The sequence below is a fragment of the Seriola dumerili genome, unplaced genomic scaffold, assembly GCF_002260705.1.
Source record: "Seriola dumerili isolate Sdu_G_001 unplaced genomic scaffold, Sdu_1.0 BDQW01000138.1, whole genome shotgun sequence".
NCBI lineage: Eukaryota > Metazoa > Chordata > Actinopteri > Carangiformes > Carangidae > Seriola > Seriola dumerili.
This window is the reverse complement of record NW_019174393.1, coordinates 1,204,466-1,221,992: the sequence shown is the minus strand read 5'-3', so window position 1 is coordinate 1,221,992 and position 17,527 is coordinate 1,204,466. Positions and strand designations below refer to the sequence as shown.

Genomic DNA, 17,527 nt, shown 5'->3' with positions numbered 1-17,527 from the left:
TCAAACTTGACATTTCAGTTCTCTTTACCCCCAGTTTTCTCTTTTGAATATATTTTTTTACTATTTCTAATAGAAATGTAATGTTTTTTATTATATGTGTTATTTTTTAAAATAATTTTTAAATTGTAAATAAATAAAACATTTAAACACACGTTTTGAGGTTGTGTTCAGAGACGTAAAAACCATATTTATAATTTAATTTTCCGTCCATGTCAGAGCGATGTGTGTGTTTTTCTCACACACCCAATATGTGTGTCAACACGTCTTAAACGTGGCGACCCTGAGCTGAAGATCACACCTGGTTACCACAGACACCAACCCCAGCAACTAACCCCCATGTCCCAGCGCCAATGACTGACTACATGTCCACTTAACAGGCATAACACACAACTACACACAAACACACAGCTCCATAGTCCCCCCCCCCCTCCCACTCCCCCTGTCATCAGCTGGAGGTCACAGGGCTGCCGGCCCCGCCCACACAGGTGTGCTCTGGCCAGGTCCCGCTCGGGTTGTCTGTCATCGCGCTGCGCCGCCCCCGGCCGCCGCAGGAATTCAAACACCAAACAGCGGGTTCATGTGTCAATCATCTTTATTCATAGCACAGATTCAAGAGATACATTCGGTAAAAGAAGCACCGTGGCAGTTTACGGCCCGTCGATGACACTGATGACAGATGTGCCATTTAATCCATGTTTGTCATTTCATTCATAAAAAAAAAAATATATATATATATATATACACAAGCTACATTGGATTACAAAATAAAACATTACAGACGGAATCTGTCAAACCATCAGGCTTTTAAACCATAAATGTAAACAGGTAAATTGAAATGTTTTGGTGATAAATTGCTGAATATATAAAAAAGGAACATACATCAATCACCTACTTCAATTCATTCGGAACTCAAAACTGTAGTTTGGCGATGGATCTGAAAAATTCTCCCGTTTACATTGCACACTAAAAACCTTATATTCCACTGTTGTCACCACAGATCAGACCACAATATATAAAGTCAAATACATATAAAATATAAACAGAATAAATAAATGTGCCATAACTTGCAAACAGCTGCTGCATCTTCCCACAGAGAGTGTTACTACAAAGGAGTATTAGGACCATTATTAAAGGGGGAAAATGAGATTTGAGAGGAGAGTTTGACAAAAAAGTCAAAATGTTATGAGAATAATTGTTGTTCTAATATTGACAAAATAAAACTATGTAAAAAAAGTCTTAAATTTATGAAAAAAAAAGAATAAAGTCATAACATTTTGAGAAAAAGGATGTTTTATTTTGAAAATATTACCACCAAAATGGCCATTCTTACCAGATAAAGTAATTTTAAAAAGGAACAGTTTCCCATTTTTGGAAAATATGTTTATTCCTTTTTGCTGAGAGTTAGATGAGGAGATTGACAAGACTCTCGCATCTCAATGTGAAGCTACAGCCAGGAGACAGTTAGCTTAGCTTAGCATAAAGACTGAAAACGGGGGGGGAACAGCTAGCTGGCCCCTGTGAAACCACAATGTGCCCTTTTTACACTTTGATTTTTGTTCATATTAAACAAACAGGATATAATGTGTTAAAGATTTATGCTACAGCTATGCTCAAAGCTTAAAGCCTTTATGCTAAGCTAAGCTAACCATCTGGCTCAAGCTACACGTGTCTGACATGAGACGTATCGATGTTCTCATCTAAATCTGGGCAAGAAAGAAGCTAAAATGAGAATCAAGCTCATAAAAACCGACCTTTTCCCATATAATATTGCTTTATTTTTATTTTTTCTCAACATTAGAACTTTTTCCTCATAAAATTACAACTTTAATATAATTTTACATCGGTCCTAATATCCTGTTGTATATTCCTAATATAAAAATCACTTTTCAGCCATTGCGTGAAACAATGTTCCACCCACATATCATCATCTTTAAAAGCAGCCAGTTGCAAAGGAATAAAAACTTTTCCATGTAACCACATTATCAACATGTTTTGGTCCGTCCAAGGAATCAACATCTTCACTGAGAGTAAGCAGCCAGAGCGAGAACACGCAGGAATGATTATAATTACACCTTAATTAAAAAGGTGGATTTGAGGTGATTATATAAGACGGAGTAAAATTTTAGAGCATTTATATAGATATACTTCACTGGTTTGCTCCTCTTTGGAATATGATACGTGATAAATGAGTCTCTTTAGAGCAACATCGTTCCCAAAAGTCCCCCAGTGAGATTTATTTCAGTCTCCGTCACTGCCACCCGTACGTCTCACCCCGCGGGTGCTGCGCTCCTCTGTAATCTCCCTCTCCGCACACCTTCAGTTGTGGTTACTCTGATGTCGGAGGCAGCGAGGTGAGAGGACAAAGAGCTTCTAATTTCCCAAAATGCTATTTGATTTTTTTAACATGCACACAATAACTATTCACACCTTCAGTGCAGAAGAAGGCAGCTAAGGCTGTAGTGTTCACATTCACAGGTTATATGACCTTTAATTGTGCTTGCAAAGACGCGGATATTTAGACCTTTAAATCTGAGGAGATGAGGATGCAAGTTTTTTTTTTTGTTTAGTTTGTTTTTGTCCATATTCAGGCTCTTAAGAGTGGACGAGTAGGAGGTCACGTCACCTGGCTTTACACCACCACCCAGCTGGGTCTCACTGGTCCCCCTGAGTAATGCACATGGGGGACTGGCTCCTCATCGCCGGGCTCCTCTTCCCCCTCCGAAGCCTCGTCCGTGTCCGTCTCCACCGTCAGCAGGACCTGAGAGAGGAGCACAGGCCGTGAGCTTAAAGACAAAGTACAGATGAGTGCTTCTCAGCTGTTTTGTGTGTTTTGGATTTTGCATCCAAGAGAAAAAGAAAAAAGCTGGGGTTCTGCATTCCCGGCCTAAAGTGGAAAATATCCCCGTTTATCCGCCGCGGTGGAGACGCTCTCCGGCAGCAGCAGGGATTCAAATACCACAAGGAGCAAAAGTCCACAGCTATAAGAAATTTACAGCATTATAAACTTCCATGTGTTGCACTATGTTAGCACATGACATGTGGAAAAGCTGATATAAAGGGCACTTTAAGGAGCCGTACAGATTCAGATATGGGGATAAAGACAGGGCTGGGAGCATCCGTTACCGCCCATCACAGTGTCTGGGGAAGCGCCATAGTAAATGTGACAATTAGCTGCTGCTAAAGCCGAAAACCTGAAGTGAATTTCTACGACAATTTAAAAGAAATTGTTTGAATAAAATTTCTAATAAACGCTCCAGAGCCAAGAATCTGATAATCTCCTCCATAATCTTGATGTTACAGGCATGTAACCGCAGCCACAACAACAAACAGCATTGTGGCTGCAGCTTCCACCCCCCCCACCCGCTCTCCTCCATCCTGCCCTCTAAAAGACCTCATCCAAGTCAATGCCCTCCTCTGTCCGTCGTCCTCCTCCACTCCACTCTGCTTTCCATAACATCAGCGCGTGGAAACGACTCCTAAATGTCACTTTTATTCCCAGGATGAAGGCTTGATTTATGGCCCGCCTGGCAGATGACCAGGGAGAGGCAGAAGGGGGGAGGGAGGGATAAACACTCTCATCCCACTGGACACGAGGGTCACGCACCCAGATTACAGAACCCAGATAGTTTAGAGTCTCTTTGCCCATGTTTCTGGGAATCCAGTACAATAGAGATGGATTTCAATTATTACTAAAAGATTAATAAAGACTTTTTAATTTTTATTTTTCAAAGGAAAGTAGTTCCAGTAAAAATGGCAGTTTATTCTGTCTATCTGGAGTGAAAGAGCCAAAATATTGGCGTTTTTAACTTGTGCTCATAAACACATTATTACAACATTTTAAAAGCATGAAACAGAAAAAAAAAACTATTTTATTTTATTTTAATGTAATGCAGCTAATGGACACGGGACGGGTCTGACAAAGGATATAAAAAGAAAGGGGTTGTTTTTGTGATTTTGGTGAAAATATTGTAAATGTGTGCTTTAAGAAGAAAACTCTCTCAAGACATTAATATAAATAACAGAAAAATGAATTTTAAAGAATAACAAAATTTCACGCTAAGAACCAGATTTTCCCAACTCCACAATAACAAGGGGGGGGGGGCAGTCTGACTCAGTGTTTCTTGGACTGAACTCCTCTGGGTTTGTTCCTCATTAAATCAAGTGTAGAGAGAGAGAGAGAAGCTGTATTGGTGTGTGTGTGTGTGTGTGTGTGTGTGTGTGTGTGTGTGTGTGTGTGTGTGTCTGTCTCTTTACACTGTGTTCATCCCCCCAAAACAACAGGTGTGGTTGACACCCAGCGTGACTGTGCGGGTACATCAACCATCACCACCCATTTTCACACACATTAAAGTCTCCGCTCGCTCTCTTCACCAAATAGCAAAAGATAATAAACCGTCACATTATCGTTTGGGGCCCATTTGGTTTAACACACCGTGGACATTCCGGTGGGAACGGTGAACTTTTTTTCTCTAACATCAAAAAGTCACAGGCCGAGGAGTCGCTCTCGGAGCAGAGTGGTCGGTCTGATTTGAATGTTTTGGTTTATTTTGAGGAGTTTATTAGAAACTTTAAGACATTTTAATGTGACCTGCACTAAAGAATCAAAACATGGAAATAGAAAATCAGTAGAAAAAAAAGTTCTGTTAAATGTTCCAGACATGGACCTGGAGAGGATTATCCAACCCTCTTCTATGTTCTGAGAGATCTCATAACCCCCGTCATCTGCTTCGTCTTTCAACAGAGTATTGATCATAAGATTTTATTCCTCACTTTCAATCCATGTAAACACTTTTGTTTACGCTTAGTCACATTAAAATCAAAGATAATTTGAAGTAAACATGTAAAAAAATGCTTCTGTTAATTTTAATTTTTGATGCATTTCAATATAATTTAAGATTTAAATTCTAGTGATTGATTTAGAAAACTGGAATTTCATTTTATTGTTAATGTTTTCACCCTTGTTTTTTTACTTAGCTTATATTTTACTAAGAGACTTTCACCGTTTGGATCAGAGTCATGTCTTAATCCTCAGTTTTAATTTCCCAGTTACAGCTCTAATGAAGTTCAACAGAAACCATCCCTGGAACGAAGCAGCTGGTTTAATTACCCAAGTGCCTAAAAACAATAACCAGCTGTTCCACTCTGCATCTCACCCGCGACTCCTCACTGTTCACCCAGGGCAGCGAGTCCGCCTTCTTCACCGCGCCGTCGCAGGAGTCGTCCAGGCTCTTCATCGTCTTGTACTTCCTCATCATCAGGCTGTCCACCACCCAGAACATGATGGACTGCAGGGGGAGCCAGAGAGACCAGACCGAGGGGGGGGGGGGGGTTACTAATACTGCAGAGATAAGACTGAACTCTTTACATTGTTTTTATTTTTTAAATAAGATGTGACGAGTGAAACTCACATTGACTATGAAAGGCACAATGAGCATGACCAGCACCAGCTCCAGCTGAGGGTTAGCGATGTAGCTTAGCAACACCTCCTGCAACTGGAGAAGAAGAAAAATAAAAGTTTAATATTCTGACATTAGAAATTCTGGATAATAATAATCTCTCTTGGCAATAAATTCCTTGATTATATAATTCATTTTATACATTCGTTAATTTGAAATTTTATTTAAACTTTATTCAGAATCTGCTCAAATAAATTCCTAATTATTTTTACTCTATGAGCTTTAAAAAAGTTCCTTCATACATCTTTTCTAATAGAAAATTCCACTTTTTTAAAGCACATTTCTTTCACAATTCATTGTGGAAATAACTCTTCTTTTACCATCTGATATTTACACTTAGTTGCTTGGAAAAATTACTATCATTTCATGCCATCATATAGTAGATGAACAACATTCTTCACAATGCATATATATGCATGAAGCTTGAACCTCTGGTACAAAAATGTGTTTCTTAGCATATCAGAACAATTTGCCCAATATCCCATATTTAATTTTTATATTTTTATTCTGTCCGTTTCTTTCAGTTCTTAAACAGCGCTGTATAAAATAAAACAATTATATTAAATGTGTCAGAAATATCAACAAAAACACACATAAATATGAAAATGCAGACTGAGGGAGAAGCATCAACTCCACTACACTTACTATTTATAAAAGAGAGTTTACTGAGCCTTTCTGTGGAGGAAAAGGAATATCTCCAAATAACACAGAGCGCTTCACTAAACACAACTCTGTTCTATCCGGAAGTAAACTAGAAAACTGCTTTTTATTCCTTAGATGGATCTGTTGCTTGGACAAGGGCTAATGCAAATAAACAGATTTGATCCCTGATGTCATGTGAACAAACTGTCTTTTAAATACATCAGCGCTGCTTCAGGGTTCCCATTACAATGAAAATACAAGTCCTTTTTCATCCTCTGCTTATTCATTCTTGCTCTTTCATCTCTTGATGCCAGAAATCAATATCAAACGACAAACTAAACGGAGCCGAAATGGAAATGGAAAGATTGTTTTGGATGTAAAAATGTTGTTCGTGACAATAAAAAGTCTGAAAACCTGATTAGAAACCAACATGAACCAGTCACAGACTCAGCTGATGCTCATAAACAACTGTCTCCTCTTGTGTTTTTTTATTTTGCAGGTCAAACAATGACATTTTCCCCGTGCCAGAGGTATGATAATGCCACAGCACGCCACTTTTCCCACAGGACCTGAAAGCAGCACAAACAGCTGAAGCGTGTGCTTACTTTGGACCATCCGGGGACGAGCAGCACCAGGCTGATCACACCTTTCTCCAGCACCATGATGAGCAGGTAGATGCCACACTGACCCAGCCAGGCTGCTGCCTGAGGAGGGTCGCCTGAAGGACAGAGGAACACAAGAAAACACCAGAAAACATCATTAAAAAAAACATTTCTAGCTCATATTAATGTTGTGGTTTAAACCAAACGCAGGAAGGAAAAACTACATTCACTTTTCTTATTTCTAGCAACTGTTTTGGACTATGTTTAACCACGATCTATATTTGCCTTCAATTTATTTATTATGTACTTTCTTTTGTTTTTTTCCCCAAATAAGGCTTAATTTTTCCATTTTATTCTAGATTTTTTAGATTTTTTAATTGCAAATTATTTCAAATATTTGCATGAAATTTGTCTATAAAATCTGTTCAATTCAATATTTCTTGATTGTCAGCTTGTGAAGAAGTTATTCTGCAACTTTTCTGTAATTTGAACACAACATTTCACAGAAACTTCAGGCCATATTTATAGTATTTCCTGCCCGTGGTCTCCTACTATCCAAAAGGTCTGTTATGCAGGTGTCTCACCACAGCAGACACAAAGCAGGACAAGTCTGTCATTAGGACAGGAAGAGGAGGAAGTAAAGACGCAGACAGAGAGAGTGAACCGAAAACACAAACTAGCGATCATCGTTTAATGTTTAGAGTTCCTGGTCTAAACGAGCTCGTCTTTTGCCATTTGTTGAATATACGAAAAGTGAAGCATTTCTGTAACACAGCCATCTGGAAGTCATAGTGCCAGAAAAGTCAAGTATAAGCTTGACCCCGGGTCTCGGAGAGGAGTGACCACAACGCTCCCTTTAGTTGTTTCAGTGTAAATTTCCATTACTGACGAGCGAGTGAAATAACTGGCCTGGAGTTTCTCTCTCTCTCTCTCTCTCTCTGAAGCCACTGGGAATGTTTTCCACACTCAGCTGCAGCTGGAGACGCTGGCTCTCCTCCCTGTCTGCTCACCAGCTCGCCTACACCGCCCTCTGGTGGCAGAATCCACAACTGCAGCCTAAAGTAAATTTCTTTTTTTTTTCCCCCCCTTTCTTCCCTCCAGCTCCTACATTCAGATACTTTATGGTTTTAGAAACACAAAGAAGTCACTCACCATATTCTCCAAACATGAGCAACGTCCACTGCTTGTACTCCACCAGCTTGGACACCAACTTGACGGCCAGCCAGATGACCAGCATCCCCAGCGTGGCGTCAAGCAGGAAGTTCATCAGATACCTGACATGGTAAAACGGTAAAAGACCATTACTTGCGATGGCCGCGTTCTCACCTCATCATGACCTGTCTGAGGTAATAAATGACTCACAGGGAGCACGGGTCTTCTTTGGTGAGTGTGGACAGGAAGACATTGGCAAAGTGGATGAACAGAGCACCGATGGCCTGTTTGGATGTGTCGAAAAACCTGTAAAAGATACGAAGGGTCGTGTTTAACTTTTAACTTTTCTGTTCTGTAGCATGTCTAAACATATCATTCCAAACATTTTTATCTCTAATTCTAATTTCTTTTTATTGTCCAGAATAATTAATGAGAGAAATTCACCGACGTTTCCCTTGTTTAAATAAACTCTGTAATTGTTTGGATTCTGCACTTGGTCATTTTGGGTTTGTGGTCATTTCGTGTCTTTTTGTTGTCCCTGTCCCTTTGTGTCTCTTTGTAGTCATTCTTTCTTTTGCACCTGTCTGTGGTTCTTTTATGTAGTTGTTTAATTGACTTTCCAATAAGAAATGTCAACAGTCACATCGGGGCTCTGGCCCTTGGCCCCCTGACACCTTGGGGCCCTGGGCCTGAAAAAAAAAAAAAAGATAAGACAGAGAGATAAAGGAAATAAATCTGACCAGATCCTCCACGGTCGTCTGATCCCAACAGGTTCGCGGAACCTCTTCACTGTAAACAAAAAAAAAAAGAAAAGTAATCAGTTCATCAGTAGCTTCGCCGTCAGACTTGTGATTATCCTGCGAAAACAAAGATGTGTAACACAGTTTGTCTGCAGTGTGTTTGTCCTCGTCTGTCTGCAGGGCTGCGGGGGAGCGAGGACAGATGATGAAACGAGATGATCACGTATCATCCTTGTTCCGCGCTGCCACAACACTTCACTCCTCCCCACCGGGCTCAGGGTGAACAGAGGCCCACTGTTCCTCTATCTCGCCATCTCACAAGGTCAGTGAATGTGACTCGGCATGTGAAAACAGGACTGGGGCTTCCCGCAGACGTGTTCTACATCTGTGCACTCCACTCTCTTCCCAGGGTTTTTATTTAATAGTTGTTTTTTTTTAATATAGCTTAAATTGCTTGTTTATTTAGTCTAATTGTTCACACTTCTCACTAAACTTTTCCAAACTTTACTTTTCTGAAAGTCTGCTGGCTTACAAACTTTTCTCCTCAAAAAAGAAATTAAATAAAAAAAGCTCAAAACTGACTGTTTTAAAATATAAAACTTTGCATTAAAGAAGTGTGGCAGCTACACTGGATATGAAGCCAGTATCTGGATTGTGTGCGTGCAGGAATAATGTCGAGCAAATGGAAGGAAACTCCCTAAAATAGCTTGGAGGAAGAGCACTCTTAGCAGAGATCAGCAGAGGGATGCATAGTGCAGGCCTGGCTGTGACTTGGCATACCGCCACTGTGATTACAGCTGAAGGGCTCTTAATGCTCTGCTGCACATAAATAATGCGGTGTATTACCAGATGCATGTATCTACACCGAGAACGACACTTGCATTGCGTGCTGAGGAACAGAAAAAGGGAAAAGGGGGCAGGTATCGATTTCTCTACTAATAAGTAACCGTGCGGAGGTTACAGCTCATTGATCCCACTCAACCTCAAGGCCTGGTCTAATTCTGCAACACTTCCCCGCTCCGAGGATTCAGCTGCTCTGAACTCGGCTGCTTGATTAGCTGCATTGACCTTTTAAAACTGCACACTGATTATCAGATCATATGCCAACACATTTCATGCAATCTAAACAGGATGCACGTGCATTTGTATTTCATTTCCATGCATTTTGGTATATCAGCGGCCATGAATTCACCCTGCACAAAAGGTGAATTGACAATATAAGCACATTTAAAAAGGTTGGGAATTCAGAACAAAAGATAAAAATAAAGCACATATAATTCAGTCTTGATAGAGTGAATATTTCCATTTATCTCAGATGTCCAATAACTGACCTATTTTTATATCAAATGGCAGCCAAGACACCTGGCAGCTGCATAATATCAATGCTGTCATTAATTATTTAAGGAAAGTGATTGGGAAAGAAGTAACTAACTATAGCTTAAATATGAATAATCACACCTTTCAGCTGCAACTGCTGCAGGGGTATTAAGCATTGCCTGTGGTGCCAAAGTTGGTGAGATGCCCGACATTCTCCAAGTCAGCTGCCACAGAGTCACAAGTTTTTATAGCAGTCAATAGCCGTTGTTCAGGGTGAATAATCCCACACTGTGGTTTGCAAGGAGAATCTTGTTTTGCACTTAAAGTAGACACTCCCTCCACACCGTCAAAGTTTTTGAAATTATATATATATGTATTTATATATATCTCACTTAGAACTGACACTGCTGTGATTACAAGGCTGTAGCATAATCACCTCTGAAGAAGCTCAAGTTTCTTTAAAGCAGTCATGGCATGACATGTTCCTTGAGCAGCAGCACAATGTGTGTGAATATTAAATTTCACTGAATGGAGATTTTTTTTTTGTCAGTGTGAATGCGCTGGATCCAAAACCTGCTGTTCTGCCACGAGCTGAGACGCTGACGAAACTTCAGTTAAAAAACAGCGCAATTTATGACGCTGCTTTGCTTATCAGCACGTTTATCGGTGTGGTATGGTTTACCTTAATTGTTTATGTTTCATTTGAGTCTTAACGGCCAATTCGGCTTGGATATATATGCCACAAACCGCTTAATTTTCTTAAAATATGTACTTAAAATGAATGGTTCACATATATCTCTTCCGCTGCTAGCAACTGAATATTTTGTGGACGTGTAAGGTGTTTGAAGCGACCCCAGTCACATAAAAATATAAAATTTTCCGAATAATGTGTTATGTATACAGCACGTAATATACACCGAAATTAATATCGGGTCTTTAATGTTCAGATAATGTTTCAAGAAGTTTCCTATTTGCCGTGTCTTATTGCCGAAACACAGGAAAACATTAAAATTAGCATATTTTCCAATGGAATCTGGTGGCAAGCTAATGAGGCTCCGCGAAAACAAACGTCAACAAAACGCCACGTGGACTTGCAATCTTTTTTAAAAGCATGTTGTGTTTTCAGCATCCTCCACCCGAATAAACGCAACAACAACAACAACAAAAACAACAACAAAAAGTGGTGATGTTAAAGGTGTTTTCATAGACGAGAACTTGCTACTCACACATCAGGGTGCTGAAGGCGACGATGGCCAGGAGTCCCTGGATCAGGACGCCGAACCTGTCCGTCAGAGCTCCGTTATCGCAGCCGTGCGGATTCGCCTTGTTGATGTCGGACATGTTTGTGACTTCAAAGGGAGAGTTATCCAGGAACCGTTTCACCAAGAAGACCCCGCTGTATCCGTACATGTCCATGTTGACACGTTAAAAGAAAAACAACAACAACAACAACAACAACAGCCGTTGGAGACAAAAGGAGCACTTCCTCGGCGGGCGCACAAACAGGGGCTTATCTTTAGCCCTTCTTTACTCGAGAAAAACAAACCGTGGGATTTTTTGTTTTTTTAATTTTCCGGCGAACGACTCGAGTTTAAGTTTCCCTTCAGTGTTTCCAGAAGCTGACGCTACATTTCGTGATGGAAGAACAAACAAGACGATCGATTTTCTGACTCACATCCATGTTTATGACAACGAAAACACTTACGATCAAGTAGCCCACACAGGAAGTCCGACTTCCGGTAGTTTTACTTCAAAATAAAAGGTTGTGGCTGTAGAGATTAACAGATAGACAACAGAGATTAATAAAGATTAACCTTTTACAGTGTCAGGTTATTTCACAATACACATTATAAACATTTAAAATAATTATACGATTACATTTTTGTCCTGTTTCATATGTTTTTAAGCATCTAGTTTATATATTTTATTGTTTCATTGTTTGTTTTAATGTAGGCTGTGTAGGCCAACACAGGGCTCCCAGGAAAGCAGAATGATACTGAGTGGATTATCCTGGTGAACTCAAATGTAATATAAAATTGAAGCAGACTATTTCTGCAATTCACTGCAATAGTGTTGAGACTGTAAATAATAAAGAAAAAGCAAACATGTTGGTAAAAGAATTTGTATACAGCTCAAACAATATAAGTGAGAAACATAGAGACAGAAATCGGATAAACAACAGAATAATTTACATCACACTTTTAACACTTTTAAAGTCCTGATCATAACTACCAAATATTCATTCATTTTCAGGATTTGAACCCTTTAAATCCCAGTTTATTTACATAATACCACTATTGTTTTTCATGAATTATTTTCCATATAATAAATGCTAAGGGGGAATTATTTTATTTTTATTATCAGATCATATGTAAATGCAATCACGTACACTTGCATGTAGGCACACAAGTACACCCTACAGGGATGACTATAGGTTTTCCACCTTTGTTTTATTTTGAAGTGACTTTCCGCCTAACCTTCCTGTTGTGTTTCGGTTCGTTTGACTCAGGTCCGCGCGACTCTCCTAGCAGAATTCCTTGAATGTGCGCGAGACCGCTTCAGACCCTTTGTGTTTATGTCAGGGGCAGGCGCGCACGAGGCAAATCTCTGCCTCATGTGAAGATGCAATGAAGGAGATCTTTAGGTTCATTCAGTCATTCTGTTCAAAATAGGCAAAAGAGACAAAGAAGGTGTAGCTATTGGATTCCTAATGACAAAATCATCTGATTTATGCCAATTTACTACAGACTTTAGGGGATTACATACCTGGAGCCTCAGGTGTTCAGCCACAGAAACAACATGCCAGAGAATTTACAGATCAATAAAGAGTATCAGCGGTTTTTTATAAAGGCTCCGATTTGTTAGAATAAGAGATAGATGACAATAAAGCAGGGTTTTAGAATGGGCTTTTATTACGGATCGTTACACATCATATGTTATTGAGGGGGAAATATAAAACTTAACATTTACACCACGCTGCAGAGACATCAACACATTCTGCGATGCCAAACAAGATGGTGAAAATGTTCCGTAACCAACCAGCCATGCAGTAAAGTTGTGTCACAGTCACCAACAATTGAACACACACGCATCCTTGTAAATTATGATTATAGGCTATTAAGATTTGCATTAATTTCTTTAAAATAATTATTTATTCATATTTACTCCACATGGTGATGGTTGGTTGTTTGGATGATTTGGAGAATTTTACGCGTTCCTAAATGGTTCACTGGAGCTCCATGAACCTGCTTTCAGATGCATACATATTTAACAGTGCAGCGGGGGAAAAAACCCGTCCTCTGCCGCGTGCAGAGAGGCTGCAGGCTCATGCACAAGTGTGTGTGTTGTGTGTGTGTGTGTGTGTGTGTGGGTGCAAAAGGGAGGCATAATCCTTTCTCCCGCGCGCTTGGAAAAGCCTCTTCCCTGGCAGATTAATGGAGCGCGGCGCACGCTTCAACCATCTGTTCCTCCAGTGGCATCACACCGGCACCGGCGCCTCCTCCACTGTCTTTATGATTCCTTTGTGTCTTAATGAATCAGATCCACCGCCGTAAATACAACAACGAACTTCCCGTGACAGGTTTCAAAATAAAATCCATTCTTGCAGTTATAATCGTGTCACTAGGCTACTTGTTACTTATTTTGAAATCCCTCTTTGGTTCGTGGCCCCTTAAAATGAGGATAATTATGATCCCTCAAGAACTGGAGTGATTTTAATCTCTTCAGATTGATTATTTGAGGATTGAAGAGGTGAAAGTATTCAGTATTTCAAATTAAAAGAGAAACTTTGGGAAAGAAAACTTAAAAAAATAAACAGAATTTGGTGTAACATAAATACTCTTTAATGTCTCTTAGTTCTCAGACTGAGAAACAATATTTTAAAACCGCAGTTTGGTTTGAATTGTTTTATTTACTTATTTACTCATTCATTCATGTGTGTATCTTCACCTTTCCATTTTAAAGAGCCGCCATGCCTCCTGTCTGCTCGCCTCTTTTACTGACTTTAACAGTAAAGATATACAGTTATGAAGCCAGGATAGAAGCCTGTGATAACTTCACTGCTTTGTTGTTTTATGAACTTTGCTGTTTAGGTGAAAGTCAGGGGACTTTGGTGATTTTTCAGGGGATTCCCGGAAAAGAAAATGCTGCGTAACAAAACAAAAAACTCTACTGTGCGCTTTAAAACAAATGGACAATTGACCATTGAGCAATTATTATATTACGCATACTTCTCACAAAAGGTCAAGCGTGAACTTCCATGTTTAAAGAGGAACATGCAACTTTCATTTCACTGAGGCTTAATTTTGAATATTGCCCCCAACTAACCTCGTGTTGTATCACAGAGTCATGACGGTTTCACTTTCTGTAGGCGCAAGGCCATCTCCACCCTGAAGGTTTACTTCAGTTATGAGCCATAAAACTTTACCGTGTCTCACTGGGGCTAACCTACCTGTAGTGGTAGTGGCGTTAGTTATCATCCGTCAGTTTAAGCAGATAAAACCTGATATAAAATACAACCTTTGAACTGTGACTGCCTGCATGTATCTATAGTGGTGCAATGGGCTCCCACCACTAGAGGATAGTGTTGACTTTGATAAAAAAGATGGTCCTGGTTTATTAAAATAACAACAACAAAAAAATGTCTGGGTATTTCCTCAAGAGCTGTTTGGAGAAAAGTGATAAATAAATAAATAAATAAATAACGCAAAAAATACACGGAAATAGTCAAAAGTGCAGAAGGCGATGATAAGAAATCATAACTTATTGGCTTTTCAGGCTTTTCGTGCTCAGAAGCAGCTGTAATGACGACACAGTTTGGTTTCTGCTATAGTTTTATATTTGTCCTTAACAATATTATCACGTTTATTATAGTTTTGATGCTTGCAGAGGCTTTTATTCCAGTTAAAACTGCTCAGGTACAGAAACAATGCTGGGTGTTGGGTCATAAAACAGCCTGTAAATGCTAAAATTAATGAACGACTTAATTTCGATTTAACCACCAGTAATGTTGAATTGATATATGCTGAAGATAATATTTGTAGGTTAATCAGAATTTGCTTAAATGCAAATAAAACTAATATTCCGTTGCATAGTTTTACGCTGTGGTGCGTTGCTGAACTGAAGTTTCCTATTTATATCAGGCTGAAGATTTTTTTTTTTTTTTTTGCTGCTGCTGCTGCACTAAAAGGTCAATGAAGGAGTTGGCTTGAAAATATCTGTAGATGTTTTTGGACATGCGCAGATGGGAGATGCCATATTGGAACGGGGGCAGCAGCAGCTGAAAGACGTCGCTCGCGTTGCTCTGCTCGGGCTCACGCGAACGAGGAGAGGAGGAAGGAGAGAGAGAGAGAGAGAGAGAGAGAGAAAAAAAAGGAGAGGGGGTCTCGAGAAGGAGAGGCGACAAAAAAACTTGGACAGGTAAGACAGGTGACGGCTCCGGCGGTGCTGGGAGGCTTTTTCCGCGGCTGCTGCGTTTTGTTATTTTCGTTATGTCGACGGTATAAACACGGGGAGAGTTATTTTTCTCCTCCTCCGCTTTAAAAAGAAAAAAAAGAAAAAAAAAGAAAAAAAAAAAGAAAAGAAACCGTGAAGTGCTCTCGAGGCGGTTTCTGTAGAAACGAGAGAATAGTCGCGAGCGTTCGTTCGCGAGCCCAAGTTGTTCAAAGTGTCTCTCACGCGCCGTAATTAACAGCTTTCACCGGCGGAGAGGACGCTGTCTCGTGGCACTCTCGGTAATACCGTTTATTGCGTTGTTTTCTTTCCCCTTTCTCTTCGCGTGCAGCATGTTATTAACTGTCTTGGAAATAACGTTAATTTAAAAAAAAAAAAAAAAAAACCTGCACGATATAACTGCTGTAACGTTATTTTAATGTGTTGTATTGCTGCGTGTAAAGACACGTTTTGTTGGATGTGAAGTTGTTTTCGTAGATTAACGTTAGAAATGACTTATCGCCGACATATAGATGAGTCATGTGGGATTTTTTTCGACACCTTAAGGTGCGTAAAAGCCATCGGAAAATACCGGACACTGCCAAAATGTCAAACCACTTTCAACATGGCGGGTTATGGTGCTCGTGTGGGGAAAACTGCGCCTTAAAATCTTTGAACGAGGAAAAAATAAAACGACGGCAGATAACGCGCCCGGTTCGGTTTCTTTTGATGGACATACACGAGGTTTAATCAATTAAATTCAAAGTGAGCATTTGGCAACTCCGTGGGAGTTTTTTTCCGCTGCAGTTTTGAGTGTGCAAAGTACATGACCGGAGAGCCAGCTCTGAATGCCTGCCTGCCTGCCTGCCTGCCTGCCTGCCTGGTCGGCTACACCCCTCACCGCCTCATCTTCCTGATGTGCACTTAACGTTTCCTCTTTCACTTTTATCAAAAAATGCTGCAGCTCATTCGATACGTCTCTTTCTGGAGCCAATTTAATCAGATTAATATTGTTTTTTCACCCATTAAAACCAACACCGGGGTGATTTCAGTCCACCTTTTGCTTAGATTGTTATGTTGATGATTGGACAGTCCGGCGAGATATTTTTCCTCCCAAGTGTCGGCTATTGTTTCTCTACGGGGTGAATTTGCAACGATTAAGCAGATAATTGGGTTAAACCGCGCGTATCTGTGTAATTATTTCTTTTTTTTTTCTTCTTTTTTTTTGCGTGCGGTCTGCAAATCCGGGGTTTTACAGCTTTGCATTATTCCTCAGGATTCCTCCTCCAGATTAAATTCGTCACCATAACGAACAGAAACAATAAAGACTGCACGTTACGGAGCAGAAGCAGAGACGTTCATCATGTGCAAATGAATAAGTCATGCTTTTAGATTTTCTTCTTTTTTGTTGTTGTTGCTGCTCCATAGATATTTAGAGCTGCTGCGAGCGGAGTATAGGGGATGGTGGGTGAGCGCAGTCTTGGAGATAAAGGTACCCCCCCCTCCCACCACCACCACCGCCACCACACTCCCCCCTCCCACTCCCAAAAAAAGAGCACGTTTTAAGGGGAAAAATGAAAACGTGGCCATAAAAGTAAAAAAATATATGAACCATTTTCTCCACTGGTAAAGATCAATATGGCTCCTGCTGCATATTACAGATGGGTTGAGCTGTTGGCTTTTACAAGAACCACCCAACAGTCATTTTCTTTTATCGTTTAGCTGTTTTTGATAAGAGTTGTACAAGCCAATGAGAAGGAAAGAAGCAGCCACTTTACAGGAAATGCTTTCTTTCTTTCTTTCTTTCTCTCTTTTTTTTTTTTTAATGTTTGCAAACTAACTCGCCGCCTGTATTTGAATAAGGGGAGGACGTAGGCAAACGCCACGTTCAGCCTCTGTCCTCCTGCTTTGAGACAGTGTTGTTGTGCATACCGTGTCGTAGGATGGTGTTTCCAGTCATTGATGTTGAAATAAGAAAGCTCCAGGCTGAGGGAGTTTCCCCCCCCCCCCACTCCCCTTCTCTCTCTTGGCTGCTGCACTGTTTTCCTCTTCTGTTTTTCTGTGGTCCATCAGGGGCAGTTGCTGTTTGCCTTCATCATTTCGTAGTTAGCTGATTTCAGTGAGCATCAGATTGTTGTAATTGGGCACGGAAGACACAGGCTGCATTGTGCGCACATCTATGTTAAAA

General features: G+C 40.2%; 2 protein-coding genes across 5 annotated transcripts in view; one reads left to right on the top strand and one right to left on the bottom strand.

Moving 5' to 3' along the window:
• Positions 1-585: 585 nt before the first annotated feature.
• Positions 586-11,678, bottom strand: LOC111224592 (store-operated calcium entry regulator STIMATE-like). The gene is made up of 8 exons (XM_022749141.1): positions 11,136-11,678; positions 8,593-8,641; positions 8,063-8,158; positions 7,853-7,974; positions 6,704-6,816; positions 5,409-5,492; positions 5,154-5,285; positions 586-2,758 (listed from the first exon to the last, which is right to left on the bottom strand). Exons 1-8 carry the CDS (start codon positions 11,323-11,325, stop codon positions 2,630-2,632), a joined length of 915 nt encoding a protein of 304 aa, XP_022604862.1. The 5' UTR covers positions 11,326-11,678; the 3' UTR covers positions 586-2,629.
• Positions 11,679-15,178: 3,500 nt separating this feature from the next.
• sfmbt2 (Scm like with four mbt domains 2) overlaps positions 15,179-17,527 on the top strand; it is a 47,250-nt gene continuing 44,901 nt past the window's right edge. For 3 of the 4 annotated variants that reach the window (XM_022749140.1, XM_022749135.1, XM_022749137.1), the window contains exon 1: positions 15,179-15,327. The gene's annotated coding sequence lies outside the window, so the exon portion shown is untranslated. Of the gene's footprint in view, positions 15,642-17,527 lie in introns of all 4 variants that reach the window. The other variant, XM_022749136.1, reaches the window with a different exon arrangement.

Coding starts and splice junctions, on each gene's coding strand:
- LOC111224592 (XM_022749141.1), bottom strand. CDS start 11,325: ATGGACATGTACGGATACAGCGGGGTCTTCTTGGTGAAACGGTTCCTG. Junction 8,159..8,592: donor AGACGACCGTGGAGGATCTG/GTCAGATTTATT, acceptor TATCTTTTACAG/GTTTTTCGACACATCCAAAC. Junction 7,975..8,062: donor AAAGAAGACCCGTGCTCCCT/GTGAGTCATTTA, acceptor TTACCATGTCAG/GTATCTGATGAACTTCCTGC.